The 19,196-nt window shown below is 41.9% G+C and overlaps 1 protein-coding gene across 1 annotated transcript in view; it reads right to left on the reverse strand.

Moving 5' to 3' along the window:
* Positions 1-15,491, reverse strand: part of HEPHL1 (hephaestin like 1) — a 33,046-nt gene extending 17,555 nt beyond the window's left edge. Inside the window, exons 1-8 of the mRNA XM_039718473.1 lie at positions 15,322-15,491; positions 6,666-6,910; positions 5,671-5,883; positions 3,710-3,889; positions 2,568-2,822; positions 1,348-1,516; positions 540-676; positions 250-381 (exon numbers count right to left, since the gene is read on the reverse strand). Of these exons, the coding sequence (XP_039574407.1) occupies positions 250-381; positions 540-676; positions 1,348-1,516; positions 2,568-2,822; positions 3,710-3,889; positions 5,671-5,883; positions 6,666-6,910; positions 15,322-15,491 (1,501 nt within the window). The remainder of the gene's footprint in view (positions 1-249; positions 382-539; positions 677-1,347; positions 1,517-2,567; positions 2,823-3,709; positions 3,890-5,670; positions 5,884-6,665; positions 6,911-15,321) is intronic.
* Between the last annotated feature and the right edge of the window lie 3,705 nt (positions 15,492-19,196).

Genomic DNA, 19,196 nt, shown 5'->3' on the forward strand with positions numbered 1-19,196 from the left:
TTGTGACTTTTGTTCAACATAGGCCTCAGCTAGTTTTAGATATCTTGTCTGGCACATATCCAAGGAGAAGAACCATCACATTTGCAGTGGAGTCCCATTGGTTGTGACATGAAAGGTAGATGCCAACTAAGAAAATCCTCCTTTCTGTGCCTTAGCATCCACGAAAGGGCAAACCTGCAGAGCTCAGCAGCAGATTTTTGGACTCAAGTATTCCAGAGATGAAGATCCAGTAGTGCAGCCAAAACTTACCATCTAAGTAGGGAGCACCTTCTGACAGCTTGCTGAAGCTTACACCATGGGCCATAATGCTATAGCTTCTTTTGGCTTTGTTGGCAAAAGTAACCAGCACTGTATCTCCCACTTCAGCTTTTATAACAGGGCCTTAAAAAACAGAGTGAGGGAAGGTATTAGAAGGATTGCTTTCCAGCACATTTCCACCAAAAGCAGAGAGAGCTGCATGCACTTAATTCCCCTGTCAGTCCAGATGGTTCTACATTCAAACCTGATGTAATGACAGGAGGGGAAAATATTCACTGTACCAAGTATTCCCAGGTGCTTCATGTCCTCTGACCAGGTCTTCTTAGTGAATGTTGCATCAGTATATCCCACATAGCGAACTTTCCAGTATTGCCCTCCTATTCTGTCAGTCCCTTGTGTGAAATATCTTGCAGATTCACTGTGGAATTAGCAAATCAGACTGGTTAAATAATTAAAGGTTCAAACAGAACCCTTCATTTCAGATAAAGTTATTACTCCAGACAAAGGAGAAATGACTCCCTTAGTTACTAATCTCCATACACTTTCCTGGCATGTGAAGAAAGATATTACTGGTTTGAATTAGGCAACAAACGAGCATTCATTGTACATTAGACTTTTATGTTATACCCTGATTTACTTAGGGAGACATATATCAACTTACCTTAGGGTGAGAACTGTGCACAATGTGTGTCTAATCATTGTTGGCTTTTCTGGGAGACACTAAAACGCAATTTGTCTCAATCAGTAATATCAGGGGGGAAACTTCTGCCACTGTGGCACCTCTGAACTGCACTGATTGTAAGTGTGAAAAGCTGCCTGAAGAACCTCGATGAAGGGTCATTAACTGTGTTGAACTTGGCATGCCTCACTTTCCCCATGGATTTAATGGAGCAAGGTAAGTGCTTCCAGAAGGCACCTTGAAGCATTGCAGTTATGCATCTAGCTTCCTGACAAGGCTGTTTAAATCCATTCCTCCCTGCCCCTTCCAATTAAAATTAATGACAGCACAGGACCTAGCCCATGTGAATCACTGGGGCAGTGTCAGACTCCTGAAATTAAAGCACAATAGGAGTTGACAAGAAATCTTACCTGCCAGTGGCGTTCAAACCCTGCCCAGTGAATTTATCATAACCGTCAGGTCCATAATTCCAGAGCACTTCTTCAGCAGCAATGTAATATCTTCTCTTATGACTGATTGGTGAAGAGTGAGACAGGTTTTTCTGGCAGATCTGAACATCATATAGTGCCTCCATGCCACCTGGGAGAAGAAAGAGTCTGGAGGAGTCCCTGACAACATGCAGATTCAGTAATCTCATGGATACAAAAGCACATTCAAATCTCTCTGGGAGCTACATGGATTGAAAGCAATTACTACAGTAAATTTCTATTTCAGAATACATTCTCTGCCTACAATGGGCCAGGTACCAACACCCTTCCTTTGCAAGGTGAATTTATGCAATTTAAAAAAAAAAAAGGTGACTTTATGAAATAGGTGAAACCCATGAACATCAATTACACTCTTTAGTGGACTTATTTACTCAATTTCTTAATCTGCATAAGGATGGTAGAATGATTTCAGAGGTCAGAGTGCCTCCAGATATCTGCCAAATAGCATAATCTCCCCCTGGCTTCCACTGAAATACAGACTGGTTATTTCTGCTGAAGCTATTTGTTGCTTGCCAGAATCGAGTGTGTTTTGCCTGATGCAAGCCCCACGGGAATCAATGTGTGAAAATTCTCCCAACTCATCTCTGCTATGATAATTACACATTGCCTGCTGCCATGACACCTAGTTTATAATACATGCTTTTGGGAACTTGCACCACACAAATATCACAACATCACCATCAAAGTCCTTCACATAATGGTTTCTGAAAACACTGCCAAGTTTTGCCTGATTACCATAAAGCAAAAAGCTATTAAGTGTTCAGCTGGCATGATTTTTTTATGTGTAAGTACTTATCTACAACCAAAAAAACTGTGTTGAAAATTGGTGTTGAAAACTCCTCTCATTGCTCATCAAAATCTCGGGTTTGCCTAGGAATTGTGGGGACAGTGCTGGGTCTAGCAAGTCTTCCTCACATAAGTTACACGGCCAAGTCATTCATACTAGCTGAAGATTTGGCCCAACACATATAATTTCTTGTATAATATAAACTGATGACCATGATGTTTATCTGGTGAAACAGTTGCAAATTGTTCCAAAGTCACACAAAAAAAGTGTCAAATCCTGCTTCCCCTGGAAACATCTCCCAGTTTTCTCTTCCAAACATAACAGAGGCTGATGAGGGAGGTCTATGGCAGCGTACCTCGGAGGTGCTCATTGACCTGGCACGTTATCAGCCACCTCCCAGGGCTGCCAGGAGTCATCTCCGCTGTGATGAATGTCGCTGGGAAGAGACCAACCACATCTGCTCTCTGGTCTCTGCTGGTGAACGTGTGGCCGTAGAAATAAGCAGCGTGGATGTCTATCTCGCTTCCCATGCCAAACAAGTGCCAGGACATGGAAGTGTCAGCACACATCTCCAGGCCAGGGAGATTGCCATATATGTAACCATTAATAGCTAAAAAGAAAAGGATGAGACTTTATGAGAAGAGAAAGAAAAGTGCCTCTGGTCCCATTTCTAAGGAGTAGCATTTGAACATATGTCTTACTGCTCTGTATGATCAAATGTCCCCAGTTCTCTGTCTGTGTCTGTGAAAAACATCCTGGTTAATATCAAGATGTTGCAAAGGCCAAGTCATCATCAAAAAGGCCTGATAATGAAGTTAACTTGTTCTGCAGCTATTTAGCATGGCTGAAATCTATTTCCTCTTGTCCTACGTCATAAATATACCATTATATGCCAGGCTCAAGCAATTTAGATTTGAAAATTTTATCAGCTAAATCAGTGAAGTCAGCTCTGTCTTCCTTAACTTCTACATCTGATAATGTATCAGGATGGAGGAGAATGAGTCTCATATTTTGCAAAATATTTTATTTCCTAGGCTCCCCTGGAACAAACAAAATATACAGAAATAACTGGAATCAACTTCTTACACAAAATGTCCAAATAACACAAAGTACCATTGGCCAATATATCTCTGAAGGGCAGGAGTGGTTATGCCATGCAGCCCACCATCCACAAGCTTTTTGAGAATTCTTTCAATACACACACCTCAAATTGCTATGCAACTTTCTTTGCTCTTTTCACAGCTGGACAAAAAATTTGTTGCCTAAGATAAAATGCTAAACAAATGTCAGAGCTGGGCATGAAAGCCAAATCTCCTTTCTGCAAGTGTCATGTTGTTTTTAGGGAGAGGTTTTTATCAATACAGTACTTCAACACTCTGACCAATTCCTTGCTGACACAGATAAAGGAGAGACATCACAGGGGACAGAAAGTCCTACTGAATTGAAAAGACCCTGGTCACTGCTGTAGGCCACCATTTACTCAAAAGTCCTTCTCACCATGCATTCGGTTGCTGGTCTGGAAACCTTCATCCTCTTTGTCAACTGTGTCTGGTTCTAAGCAGAAGGTGTTTATATTCTCATCGAGGTACCAGCTGAAGTTTTCATCTACAATGCTAAACATCAGGGCAAAAGCATTAGCAGCACCAGTCCCTTCTATTGTGGTCTCATCTGCAGTTCCTAAATTGCAAACGAAAAGGAAAGTGATAAAAAAAGCCTGGGACAGGACTGAATTTAAAAAATACAATAACCTTGGCACACTCAAGGAAATACAGTTCTTTGCCCACAGTCTGTAGGGCAGGACAAATCTCACCTAATTTTGCTCTTCCAAGGCATTTTGATCCCCCCTCCAACAGAATTTGAACAGATGAGTGTCTCCAGAAGGCAAAGCTAAGCTAAGTTAAGCTGATATTTCAGTATCTCTTTGGTCTGACATGAGCACAAGCCCCTGCCAATATCTGTTGTCCCATTTCCCCACTCTTTGGCCCATCATATCCAACCCTGTCCCTTAGTCAGTGTCAGTGAGCATCTGTGCTCCTGCACAGTGAGCCAGGTCATGAGCTGGATCTATCCAGAAACCAGTGATTCATGGTTTTTTTTGACAAGGGATTAAGGAGTGATGAGTGGTAGCCTGGATTTCTGTTGCACTGAAGTAAATACTGAACCATACCCCCAGAGTGGCCCTCTAAATGTGGCTCATTCTTCACAGACTGACAAGGAATCCATGAGAGTTATCGAGGACTGGATACTTAAATTTAAAAAGACTGAAGACAGGATGAACAAAATTTATTCCAGCTAAGTTCAACATCTTTATCCCTGTATCTATTTGGGGAGAAACCTGGGACCATAGGACTGGTGATACTGAGTAGTCTGTTATTATCCACTGGCAGGTGTAGATTTCATTCCAATCAGTCTATCTCTGGTCCCATGAAAACTCTCCCTTCCTCTGCCTTCTCTGGGGGAAGCTCAGAGTCTTGCTCTCAGTCCTGTGTCCACCACCACCAGCTGGAGGACTACATCATGTAGATATCCAACTTCATGAATTCAAGGCCAAACATGGAGATAACCTGGCCTTTCAGGCTAGGATTGTTTGGAATATGCTGTCTCCTAGCTCCATGTGTTATCTTGTAGTTATCAGCTCAGTGTTACATATTCAGTTCTGTGGATTTCAAAGGCTCTCGACAAGAATGTAAGTCTTAGACATTTTAATTGTGTGAGTTAAGCTGGAAACCAGGCCTGTATTTTCCACATTAAAGTCCTTCTCTTCTTCATATATAGAACCTACTTCACTTAGAAGTACTGCAAATGAAATCAGGGCTGATTTTGCACTCTGGGAGTTACTGAAAAGAGGTAGCAGAGTTACATGTGCCCAGGGGAAGAATTTGCAATGACTCAGCTGATGAAGAGGAGAGGGCTGGTTCATGATGGCTCCAGCACAACATAAGCAGGCTATAAAATACACAGGACAGGCTGTTCTATGCACATCCACATAAGGTTGTGAGATATAAATTGTAAATAAAAATAAATACATACTCTCTATGTGGAAAAAATTACAAAGACTATGCTTTCAAATATGTAAATGCTAATGCCAAATTCACCCACCCAGCTCTAATTTGATTTCCTGAGTAGTAAGTCTTTGGTCATCCTCAAACTTCCCCAGTTTGTGAATACTTAATTTTGGTCTCTGCCACGACGGGATGGTCACAGAGCATGCTGCAGTCCCTCCACCAGCCGAGGCAAATCTATCGTGAAGCCAAAGGGGAGCAGGAAGGGGGTTGTCCCAGAGCTACAATACCTACCCTGGGATGCTCCTGGAATGGCCCATCTATTCCTTGCCCCTTTTTATGGGCTATGTAGGGATAGACTCTAGACCATCATGTTTAAACCTGTAAGCAAAAATGACTGTTAAGATGCCAAGCTTGGCAGAGGGGCTTGCTCTAGCAGTGTTTCTAGCTCAGTACCTTTTTTACACACCAGCAGAGGCCCAATTAAACCAGATGCAATATCTCTTGGTGTGTCAATGTGAGAATGGTAAATCCAAGTCAAGCAGTTTGAGTCTGCCAAAGTTGGGGAATAACCTTTCCTTACTGGCCATGTGTATGTGTAATTTCCACCGGGAACAACAAAGTCGTCCTCTTTGCTTTTACCGCCAGTTCCATCAGGGTAAAGTGCTCCTAATACATAAAAAGGAAAAAGGAAGACTTTAGCCATCCACTAGTTGCTTTTGTTAAATCAATGTGTAATTTATTCTATTTTAACTGGTATTTATAAAATAATAGCAGCATTCACAGATACAGAATCATTGAGACATTTTGAAAAAACTCAGAATTTCTGTCAATCTCACCACAAATATATTGGGAGTTAAAATCCATTTTTTATTGGAAGATAAACCTTTAAAAATGCATTAACAGGCTCCATTTCTTCCTAGTCTCTTCACTCTTATCAGTCATCTAGAATTTTGTCATCTAACAGTGTGTCTTTTTTCACGGGAAACTCATGCAAATACTGACTGTAGCCACATCCATGCAATCCTCTAACATAAAATACACATGCATAGGTCTGGGATTCTGAAAATTAGATCATGTCTGTTATAGGCTAAAAGAGAGGAGAATATTTAGTTGCAAGAACCCCATCTATTCAAATAGACTAGAGGCAGAAGGAAGGAGGGGAGATGTTTTGGTGAGTTATGATTCAGAAAAATAATTCAGGCAAAAAGACCCATCTAACCTGTTTCAGTACTGGGTTTATCCCAGGTGTCAAAAGTTTGTGGCAAAAAGTTTTGAGATGTGGCTGTTCCTGGTTTTAGTCATCAGCTACAATTACTGATGAGCTTATGAGAGGGTGATCTAAAGTCCTCTGATGTCAATGTCAATAACAATAAATACTGGGACAAACTTGTAGCCATGATATGAGTTACTCCAGGGAAAAAGAGAGGAAAAGGCAAGCCAGATTTTACCTTCAGAGTCCTTGTCATAGAAGACCCCATGTGGGTGCACAGAGTATGGGCGGGAAGCAAAGTTTTTCAGATGGATGATAAAGACATCCTCTTCTTCTGCCTTCAGGACTGGGCCAAGGAAGCCCAGCCATGCTGCTTTGGGGATCTCCTGGGAGTAAGTGTCATCTGTGAATTGCCTAAAAATAGCCTTTTTGTACACACGTCCTATCCGGTTGGCTCCTCTTGTTGCATACACGCTTGCAAACCTGGTGTTGGGAAGGGAAAATTTGAGACAGTAAACCTATCTTAAGAACTGATCAAACAATTGGTGCTTGCAGTGCAGATAAATAGTTCCCTGGGACACATCTCGTGGCTGGTGGAATGGAATTAAAGCTCAGGAGTACATCAGGACAGGCCTGGCAGGGCCCAAGCCCCTTTCTGTACAGTAACAACCATCCCACTTGCAGGTCTGGTCTTTAGCACAGTTGCTCCAAGCCTTCATTGAGGACCAGCCACTCAAGCCTCAAGCTGCTCAATTTTAACAGCTTCTCCCTCTTTTGAAGGTTTGAAATCTCACCTCTGAAAACACGACTGTTCAGAAGGAAAATAAAACCAAATTAAGATTTTTCAAAAGCCAATAAGAGAGATTCTAATCAACCAGCTTGACTCCCTGGAAGAGTAGCATTAAATGTGTTTTGCATGAAATGTATAGCTTCCACATTCCAGAGTCTATGTTTATAGCAACTTCAAGTGATGGGCAACCCACCATATGGTCAGTGGTTAACATATTATAACTTTTAAATACCTGCTCCCTTCGAAGCCTAAATTGCATTTGCAGTCTAATATCATCCAGCTCCACACTCCTACCACTGGTTCCAGTCAAGCTCTCTCTCAGATCAAAAGAGCCACATACCATCAGAAACTTCTTTTTTATGCAGACACTTGCATAAGTTTTAATTAATTGACTAAATTGCCTCCTACCCTTCTTCTGGACAAACCAAGCACACTGACACTTTTTAGGCGACAAATCTTACGCAAAGCTCTCTTTTGAAAGCAAATATTTCTCTGTCTCTGTTGAAGTCTCAACAAAAGAACTCATGCAATAGACAAGTAATATTCCACCTAGGGTCAGAGATGTTCCAAGTCAATATTTCTTACATATCTGAGAATGAATTTTGCCCTTTTAACTATAACATCATACTGATGACCGAGTTCATCCTATCTGTGATGACATAAAATCCATTTTTTAATTCTCTCCATGTTACAGCTGGTAAATATGATATACAATCTTCATCCCTAATTATAACACTCAATGAAGGCAGAAATTAGACCCTTTGCTACACAGCAAGCGAGAGGTTGTATGACCAATTTCACCATAATTGACCATGAGCTTTTTCATCCCCTGAAGATTGATTGAACTTTCACGCTTCCTAAAAAACTCGTCAAAAAGTTGAACTAAATTTTCCTCAAGTATCACTAGCAGAAATAAAACAATTTCCTATTTATTATGAGACTTTGATTGGTCAGTTCACTTGATTCACCAATTTTGTTTAGATTCTTTTGTGAAATGCAAGCAACCAAAGTGGAGGATGTCATATAAGTTAAAAGGCGTGATTGCTCTTCACCACAACATCCACTTCTCCCTCTACCCGAACATTTCTATGATTCTGTGATTTCTATGACACCATAACACACAACATCCCCTACTTGTGGTCATTACACCTCCACGATCACTGTCTAAAACAGACCCCTGAAATGATCCAGCTATAAAAGCCTCCAAAAAGTACACTTTTTCATTTGAAATGTGCACATAATAAGAAGCCACAAGTTTTGGCAGCAATTAAAACATTGCCAATATTGCTGGGGCAGAAACAGTGGGGTAGGATGGGCAGGAAGGGACAGAAGCTTCTCATTCTTCTTCTTTGCAGAATAATGTATGCCAAATAAATACACACCAAAAACAGGGTTAAGGAATGAGTTGCCAGGAAATTTGAATTTTCAGTGAATTAGCATGTCTGTAGTCTGTGGACATAGCAAGACCTGGCAAGTCACACCACATTCACCATGGAGAAGATACCTTCTGCTGCCGGGGGGAAGAGCTGCTACCAGAGTGTTTACCACAGAGTAGGAGGTGCTGTCAGTAGGAGTGCAATGCAAATGCACATGCTTCCTTAACCTCATAGCAATGTATTCACATGGCTATGTCCTAATTCAAATTATGAATTGATTTTTTTAATGGTTTATAAGAAATTTTCTCTAGAAAAATATAAAATCCATTTTTTCAGAAAGTGCCTATTTTAAGGAGATATTTTTCTTTTTTTTTTTTTTCCCCAATTTCGCCAGCTACCAAATATTTTGGTGCAGTGGCACCATGCTTTCCTCATGATGACATTGTCTTTATGTCCAGACAACACTGCACACTCTCTCATAACAGTCCTGAGATACACTGTCTCTTCTGAAGGAGAATTGTGCCCCAGAACAATGCACTTAGTCACGCTTTGTTAAATGTTTCACATGAGCCTAGCCCCTTTTAATGCATAGATTGTGATCCCAAAATCCAGTTAGTTATCAAAGGTCAAGAAACTACCGTGAGAAAACCCTCTAGGCTTAAGCACTGAGAAAGTCTCAGTGCCTAAAGCTATGCTATAATATCTGGATATGTGTTTGCCTCCTACTTAAAGCCATCTAGAAGTCAGGAAAAGAAGTCTTTTAGTGGCAGTTTTCTGAAAGGAGGACTACTCAAATGGGTGCAATGGGTATCAGCTGCAGCCAGTCACAGTGCAGGTGATGCTCTGTGTGTACAGAGATGTATTTTCAGCACATCCTTTTGGCTGTCCTCAGTACCTGCAAACAGAACATTCAGGCTGTTCTGAGTCCATTCTACGTGCCCCAGGCTATCCCATTTCATCCAGGAGGATTTTGGGGGCCCACCTCAGCCTTGCCAAATAGCTCTGTGCCTCTTTACAAGTGTTGCTGTGCTTCACATTACAGTGCTTAAAATCCTTTTGCAGAAGGAATATCCACACTGGACCTAATGCCAGAATGTTTCCTATCTGTCATTCCTCTCTTGTCACAAGAAGACAAAGCTTCTCCCTGCCTCTTCATATTCTCCTGCTCACTTCAAACTGCTTCATCCTCCTGGTGGTTTTGTGATGCTTCTGTCTGAACCTCTTCCAAATATTTCTGATCTTCCGCAGATGTAAGAGCTGCTCCTCTAAATTTTAACTATTTCCCTCCAACTCAGTTGTCAGCCTGCACTTCATGTGCATAAAGTCATGATGCTCAGACAGCCTTTCTTCCCACAGTAAAGGGGAATACTCCATCCTCTGGGGCAGTACCCATGCAAACTTCCTAAATTCCTTTTCATCTCCTGCAGTCAGGCCAGTCTTGAGGTTACACAGAGATAAACAGGTTGGCAAATCGGCATAAAAAGTCTTGTTCTGATTAAGAAAGACATGTAAATCCTGCCTTCATTTATGTGTCTGATTTCATTTTAGTGCTTGACCCCTCTCAGCACTTCCAAAGCTCCAAGAAAAGTTGGAAATGCACCTGAGTGGAACAGTGAATTATCAACAGGGATAAACTCTAGTTCTTTAAAATAAGTGTAAGCATAATTACAGACATCCAGTTCCCTGCAATGACAAGCAATCCAACTTTTCCTCAGAGAAAAAAAGTAAAACACGAGTGTCACGTAGATTCTACTTCAGATCAAGACTAGACAGGCAGACAATCTGCCATTTCCAGGAAGATGCACGTGTGAAGTGCAATTTCTACACCCATTTCTTTTAGCACACAGAAGACGTGTTTTGCCATAATTTTTTTTTACTGGGTTTGTGCTACCTTTGATCTGAAGGCTACAACCTAACAGAAGTTATGTTTTCCAAGAGGTGCTTACATGAGCACTGTGTTACAGTGAGTAGTAAGAAATGGCAAGACACCTTGTGCATGGCCAAGCAAACAGCTCTTCAGTAGCCTGGAGACAGATCCTCACAGATACAGAGTCTCCTGAGTTTGTTTGCTGCTGTAATCACCACTGAGTGCCAAAAAACAGCACTCAGGATAACTACTAGATGTGGCGTCCCAAATTTTCTCCTGTGGTGAACGTTCCCAATAGCTATTGTATGCTCCTGGATGCAAATGCACACAAATGCAAAATTCCTTTTTATTGTCATTGTTCCATTAAAGTCCCATAGACTTTACACTCATAACCATTTAAACAACCACCTTTATGGGTTTATTTTCTAAAATCTGTAGTTAGTGAAACCTTCCTTACTCTTCCATCCTCTTTATATATCCTGTGTTTGGATTTATAACCATTTTATTTCCTTAAAGTTCCTGATTTTTCCTGTGGCTGAAGTAAACCAGGAGAGTGACAGGACAGGGCTCCAGACCACTACAGTTGTTTTACCCCTGGGTCATGTAACCTGTTCAAGGTAACCCTCCAAGAAACCATGACTCCCATGCCCAAGCCAGTGCAATGTCTGTGCTTGAGGGATGGCCAGCGAAGGGGGACCAGTGGTGCCAACTCACCTTTCTAAATGGCACCCTGACCACAAAGCGTCGAACAACAAAGTTGAGTGTCCTCAAAAGACAGAGACACAAACCCTCAAAGGATGTTTTTAGGCTTTTTCTGACACACATGAGCCACAGAGGTCAATAAAATCCATGAAATCTTAGAAGAGGCTCTGAGGTGTCACTAGTGTGGTATGATGCTTCCCTCCTACAATAAACTTGCCCCTGAAGTCAGTAACAAAGCTCCTCTTGGGCTTCATTAGAGGCAGGATTTCACCTCAAATACCCTTTTGATGTTGACCCTTCCCACAATGATCATCTCTGCTGTTGCAATTGGGTTATTTGGCCTCATAATGACTCAGCCATTAATGTAGCATCGGTGACGACAGTTTCACCATCATTTCTCTGGGTGGGATCTCCTCACAGGCAAATTGCACAAACTGTGCTTGATGCTGTGCTAACAAAAAACACCCGTTAGTGTTGGTGGGTGCAAGACTTGGCCCAGATAAATAAAGGTAGGATTGGTGGCCAAAAGAGAAGGGAAGAGCTGCTCCATCAGGCAAACCTTACTAACATCTACCACCAGCAGAGCAAGATTTAAGTGTCCATCATATAAACTTGTATCAAGGTAATTTCAAGGGATTATCAACTAAACTTTAATCCTGAGGGCTGAGCTACAGTGGGGAAACAATGACTGGTGGACGTCAAACCATGACACCTAGGTATATTTTCCTCTTGAAAGGCCATTTTCCATGTGACCATTAAAGAAAGCAGAAAACATCCAAGCTCACCCTCCTGCAGCAGCAATGCCCATGCCCTAACCCACAAAATCTCCCTGGGATCTGCAGCACATCCAGCAGCACTGACAACACATGCACCCTGTGTGTCTAGTCCAGCATGGTTAAATGATGTCAGCTCTTTCACAAATTATGTCAGGTGGGAAGGGACGCTGACCACCTTCACAGTCATCTATGCTCAGTGGCTGTAATCTGGACCTGCGATTTCCAAAACCCTCTGTGCTCCAGAAAATATAAGTTTAATTTCTGAAGGGAGAACGGAGAATGAAATGTCTTGGTTTTACTCACAACACTCCGAATTATGAGAATTAGTAGAACAGCTTGAGGCCTCAAGCTTAGACAAGACAAAGGGAAGAGGTGAACAACCTCATTAGTCTTTTTGCTTTACAATTACTGATGTCCAGCAAGATACTTATCCTGTTCAAGCAGCAGGCTGGCTCTGGAGCACTGCAGTAAGACAAGGCATAATAAAAAATGATCATCCAAGCAGAATAATTCTGCTAAGACAGGGCTCATTTGGGCTAATCAGCTCTGATGAGAGGCAGTCTTTTCAGCTCACACCCAGGCAGGCTCTGATGCAGCACTAGGATTCCTGGCTCCAGAGGCAGCTCACTCAGCACCAGCAGAGCAAACTGAGCAGCATAGCCATGTCTGGTGCCAGAATCGGCTCACCTGGTTTCTAGCCCCATGCTTCAGCTACCAAAGCCGGCTTTATCTTCTTTACTACTAAAAACTAAAGGTTGAGGAAGATGTTATTGACTTTGGCAAGCAACATTGAAAATCGTCTCTTAAATGTCACTATCTGATCTAGGTAATGTAACACTTTCCACTGCACACTTGCTAATTCAGGATTTTTATTAAGTACTGAGGAATAAGTGGTTTTGATTATATCTCTGTGGGCTAGCTGGAATCAAAGGGAACATTCCTTTTTGTGTATGCACCAATTCTTTTAAAGATAATCAGCTTGCCTGAAACCTCGTTATCTTCACTTTGCTCTCAATAAGACTGGGATAGTGCCCCATCAGATGGGTGCTGTGAGGATGCTTCACAAGGTGAGAAATGCTTGGCTCAGCGAGCCTGAGTGTTGCTGCTTGCAGAACAGAGATGGCTGGACAGGCATTCCTACCCCTGCCTGGAAACTGATCCTTAAACTTTGCTTATGGAACTACTTTTTTTATAATAGGAAGTCCGTAGGAACCAATTAATTAGCTGAAAAGCAGCCCATTATTATACTGCTTTAAATTTACATTAGACATTATCCTAAAGAGCTGAATAGTCAAAATAGCTTTTTCTGGTTCACTATTTAACCCACATGCTTATGCAGACACTATTATTCCAGAATACAGCAGTTTATCCCGGCTCAACTCAATCCGGTTTAAAAATGGAGTAAAATAACAAAAATCACTTAATTATTTTGCATGTAGGGAGTTTGTGGCAAACATCTCCCCAGTTTTGAATGTGTAGTCTAGATTAAAATCCTCTGTGGGTAAACCTTTTGTAATTAGCATTCTGTAATTATTACGTTGCCATGATGACTGAAGACATAAGGTATCTTCCGTCCCTGGGCTGCCATTTAGTAAAAAAAAATTGCATTTATGTTACAAACTTAAAAGTAAATGTGCCCCTTGATGTTCATGGAGCAGAAAGTGCACACAGCCCCAAAAGTACAATTTACAGAATAGATTACAATCTTTCTGTGGGGTCTCTCTATTGAATACCTATCCATTGAAGTGGATTTATATGTAGCTTAAGAGATCTTCTAGTTTATTGAGTGGAGAAAGTTATCCTCTGCTACAAAGACTAGGAAAGTGAGAAATTCAGACATTTAATATAAATTAAGAACATTTTTGCCAGTAAAGCTTGCTTTCATGGGCTGGGAACATACTATTAACCTTAATTCTACCCATAAATGTAACACTTACTGACTTGGATGCCATCTGGGTCCTCCAGCTATTAAAAGCTTAAGCATAAATTTGTGTTGAAAAATAAAACTCTTTCTTGTCTCCTTCTTGTGACAAAATAGTTTCTTTTATGAAATTCATCTGAGAGTGATTCTGAAATTAATTACCACTAGAGACATGTCCAGACGTGCTTGGGATTTCCTGAAAAGTCAGAGAGTACATTTCCATTTCTAGCTTCTGGGAGGCAGCATCTAGCTCCCAGTGAGCCTCCAAACCTGGTACAGAGACCAGGACCTCCTCACTTCCTCACAGCTCCCACTCCAATCCCAAGCCTAGACACTGAGGAGGCATCCCCAAAATACCAACAGTGTGTCAAAAATATCAATGAAATGTTAAAAATATTCCCACACATTTGAATCCCATGATGTAAGAAGCAATGATTTTAAACAGAAAGAGAGTCAATTCAGATGTAAGAAAAAAGTTTTAACAATGAAGGTGGTAAAACACCAGCACATATTGCCCAGAGAGGTGGTGGATGCCCCATCCTTGGAAGCATTCAAATTCAGCTTGGACGTGCCTCTGAGCAACCTGACCTAATGGAAGATGACCCTGACCATGGCACGGGAGGAGAATGAGAGGATCTTTAAAGGTCCCTTCCAACCCAAATCATTCCTTAGACAGCACCAGGCATTGGAGCCATCCCCATCCAACATCCAGGCAGCTCTCCTGCTCTGGGAGGAACACACAGCCAGCCCCAGCTGTGTGGGCATGAGCACAGACACCTGTTTCACTGGCCAAGGCACGATTCATCACAGCACTCACCCACACTCCCCAGCTCCAGAGATCACCAGGAATTCTGTCTGACCATTCACTGTTGTGTATTGAAGCACTTATCTATACACATTTCCAAAATGGAAGTCCCCACAGTTGTATAGATTCCATTGGATACAGGGACATGCATCCCATTCATAGGTACTATACACATCTGAATTTAATATCTTACCAAGTTTCCCACATTTTATCAGGGGAAATACTTAAAATTATATAATATTCCAGTAAACAGGGTGTTGTGTTTTACTGCAAAGACTGTGCTTAGTTATAGCAAAGTTGCAGTTTGCTTTTTGATACCAAGTCCCAGGGATACCTGCATCTCCATGAAATACAGACAGGGGATTTTGAGCCCATACCTGATGGTTTTTTGACAAATATCAGTTCATTAACATCCCATTAACATCCTCTTCAAATACACACTAACTATCCCCTTTCTTAATCAACCACAAAATGGAAAAGAAATCAATCAAAGTCCACTCTTGCCTTAAATTGAATTCCCACCTATGACAATATCATCAGAATAAAAACAAGGAAAAAGGCAGTTTTAAGACATTTGCAGCAAAATTACCACATTAACCAATTTTGTTTTGGCGTTGTTGGTACACCTCCAGCTTATCCAAGCCCCCAGTCACTTACTTGTCCTCTAAGAGGCTTTGCCCTGTGATCAGATTTTTCCCAGATGGCGCATAGTCCCAGTTCTCTTCCACAATCCCAAGGTAGTAAGTTCTGGTCTTGGCTTCCACCAGCGCCCAGAGCCAGAGGAAGGCCAGGGCGCGGAGGCGGCCACCGCGCTGCGCGGGAGGCATTTGTGGAGGTGACTGGCGTGCAAGGCTGGCACGGGCAGGCAGCAGCAGGATGCACCACAGGGAGCTCACCCCTCCCTCCCTCCCAGCTCTCAACAAGTTATAAATAAGGAAGGGACAGAGCAAAGCTCCTCCTTTCCAGCAGGTTAGGACTGGGATAGGTAGAGAGCCAGGCTATGCAGAGCAGGGAGAAGGTTGCTGTCATGGCAGGACCTTTGCCAATCCTTTGGTTAGTGAGTAAATTACTCACTTGCCTGTCCAGGCTAGAGCCAGTTAGTGGTGTTTAGAAGTCTGGATGCTTTTTAATCCGTCTTTTTCCAGACCAGGTGATATGGCATATTGGGGCAGAGGAGGGGTTAGTGGTTTTGACATCCTTGTAAAAACCCTGTTTAAAAATGTTTTATTTTAACTTCTTGATCATGTCTGAGATTCCTAAAAATAGCATCTTGTGTCTTCATTGGATTTTTTTTAGTGACAAAACACTAAGGTATAATCCAGCATTGTCAGAGAGAGCAAAAGAATTAGCCAGTACCTCTCATAATTTTGTGATCTAAGACTGCAATTGATTTGAATATATTCAGAGTGCCCAAAATGAGGTACTTTTTTACAAGCATCCCTGAAAATTAGAGCCCTTATAAAAGTCTTTCTATTTGGACACCTAAGAATTGAGGCACACAAAGATCACCCTTTTATTAACCTTGGCAATTAACATGCCCACGTAGTTCTCTAGAAAATCACTCCCTCACTTTATAGCTTAGCCTCTTCTAGGAAGATATCTGTGTTACCATCTTGGCAAAGCCTAGAGTAAACATATACTTGATAGGTTAGGATAGAATATTTTAAACCATTTAGTAAACGACCCAAAAATATCATCTAGGTGACAAGACATTTTGCAAAATCATACTGCTCTGTTCCTAATTTTTAAGTGACTACAGGTATAAAAAAGTTGCAGTTATTGAATAGAGTTTTTGAGACTCATTTCAAACTTTAACAGTTGTGAAATTCCCCTTTAAGGTCCAGAACTATCGGACCTCTTCCTGTGGAAGCTAATGGTTATCCATGACTAGGGATGCAGGAGGCTTCAGAAACAGATTTGGAAGTCACAGGTTTAATGCTGTCCACCGAGACGTAGCTCAGTGATGTGAATGATGTTTTATACGGCAGTCAGGTGAGCTTCACCCTCTGGCATGTGCCAGTGATGGCTACATCAATGGTCAGCTGTGCTGAGCTCCCCTCTCCTCATTGATGTGCAGGTGTCTCTGAAGTCACAGAGAACAACTAAAAAATCAGGTGCTGTTCACAACAGCCCATCTCCAGCCACCTGGACCTTGATAGGTCTCATCTAAATCAAGAGACAAGGCACACAGACACATGCAGTATCGTGCTGAAGAAGCTTTTGGTGCTTTTAGGCTATGCTTTCCATTTCTTCAGCTATGAGGATTGAAAGCCTAGTATGTGTGGGTTAAGGATACAGTCAGACAAACTGCAAATGGTCACCTTGACACAGTTATAAAAGCTGGAGTCCCTTGATACATGCTGATGTTCATTTGCTCATATCAGTTAATCAATGAACAATGGGAAAGAGGGGAGGTGATAGGACAACACAGATGTTGTGCAACAGAACAATAGAGGTGTTGTACAGAGATCCTGATCCTCAGAGGCAGCGCCTACAGTCTTCCTGATATCCTTGGACATCTTGCTGATCTCTTCACTCTTCTGCTGCAAAACCACACTGTGCCCAGCCTCTTGTCTTCTCACGTCAATGTGTATCCTCTCTTCCAAAACACTGATACTCTCAAGTCATCTTCCTTCTCCACTGCTTTATTGTGTCACTTTGTTGCTTGCTCAAATGAGGATGACTAAAAGCACTGTGACTTTAACAGGCGTAATTAGAAAGCAAAAGAAAACGCAATGACAGTGGGAGCTGAGCTGAGCTTTGCCAGCCCATGGCACATCCATCCAGCATGCCCCTGGGGTGGGACAGACGGGCCAGCTGCTGGGCTACAAACCTGTGAAAAGGCCATGGGGACACTTGGAGGCTAACAGGATCCCACTGTCATCTTGTCACAGGGCTTAGGAATACTTCCCCTGCTCAGAGGAACTCTCCTGAGCCCAGGGGAGTTACAAACTTCATCACCTGTTACTCAAGCACCTGCATTTACAAGAACTCCTGGCTGTTATGCAAATATTCATTGTCATAGTGTAACAAGCATTTGCATTCGAGTAGGAAATATGTTTATTTATAGGGCACTGTGTACATAGAATGAGATTGTGTGGAGTTCAATTGCTTAAATTAGCCATTTGCATGCCATTAGAGATATTTAAGGACTGGGTACAGGGCAAATTTAATCCAGACAGTGTTATTATGACTTCCTGTCCGTGTGCTTTTTGTAACTCAAGAATTCTGTTTTATGTTTAAATCTCTGTATATGTGGACTAATATAACACAAATGCATCAAGCTAGTAGGGAATATGAAGGGGGAGTGTCCAATTCTGAGCTGGCATCTGACTGCATTATGGTCATTTAAATAATAATAGTGCTATGTCCTAGTTTTTCTATTGCTTCTCACGCACCTAGGATTGGGTCCTGGCTGCTTTCTTGTTAGAATACCTCTTTAAAATTCAAATATGAAGTTAATTTATTTGTCTATTACTGTAAAATTCCTTGTGTAACAGGAATAATGTGTAGACATTAGCACCCTATATCAGCAATGTGTTGTAAGTCTGGTAAACGCCTTAGCTTGGCTTCAGCACTTAGTAGATCTGGCAACTTGTATACCCTTTGCATCCACACATTAACATTTAATTACCTTGTCACATCATTAAACCCAGGCACATTTGCATTCCGGGGAGGTGCTGTGGGCGTGACTCAGAAAAAGATGAAAGAACAGCTGTTTTGCCCTTGCATCAGGAAAATTTCTGGGAAGCTCCCTTCCAGCAGTGAGCTCATGGGATTAAATTTGTCACTTTGTCCAGGATCCTTTCAGCAAAGGGGTTGGCTGTTGGTTAATCTGAGGCTTTCTGTCCCTCTGAAGGGTAAAATTAGAGCATGGCTGGGTTTCAAAATTTTGCAATGAGCAGTAATGTTCATAGGACCAAAGGGTGAACATCTTGAACACCAGTTTGTGAATGAGCCCTGAAGCAAGACCAGTAGAGCTTTCTTTTCAAGCAAGTCAGGAATTATTGCAAGAATTAGCTTAAGTTAGTGCACTAAAGCCCAGACTTGAGTTAACTAATGTTAGTGATTAAACAAAAACATTTAAGTTGTGATGGCTGCAAGATCAATGAAGAGAGATGATGGATGTGCTGACCTTTGTCAGTTCCTTGACATTAGATCACAGATGAGCACTTTATTCAGGCTGCCTACTACTGAAGCCCAGCTTTGATTCTCCATTGAGCAGATGATGAGCTGATGTTCATGCAGATTGTCTACTCTGTGATTGTCTACTCTGCTTCCTCTGCTTCTTCTTGACAGTGGTAGTTCCCACTCATAGCTGATCCTTCCTGGTGCCTCTGCTGTGTTGATCTGTGTCTCCACTGCAACCCAAGTTGGGGAATTGGTCTCGGTTTCCAGCATAAGATTACACTCAAGCTAGTATTGCCACCAGCCCTGGAGCTGTGCCTGTAGTGACTATCCCAAGGTGACAAAGAGTGTCTGTGATACGTCTGGGAACTGAACTCTCCTCTAAGTTTTGCATCAGCCTTTCA

The sequence above is a fragment of the Passer montanus genome, unplaced genomic scaffold, assembly GCF_014805655.1.
Source record: "Passer montanus isolate IOZ18808 unplaced genomic scaffold, ASM1480565v1 scaffold4, whole genome shotgun sequence".
NCBI classification, from domain to species: domain Eukaryota; kingdom Metazoa; phylum Chordata; class Aves; order Passeriformes; family Passeridae; genus Passer; species Passer montanus.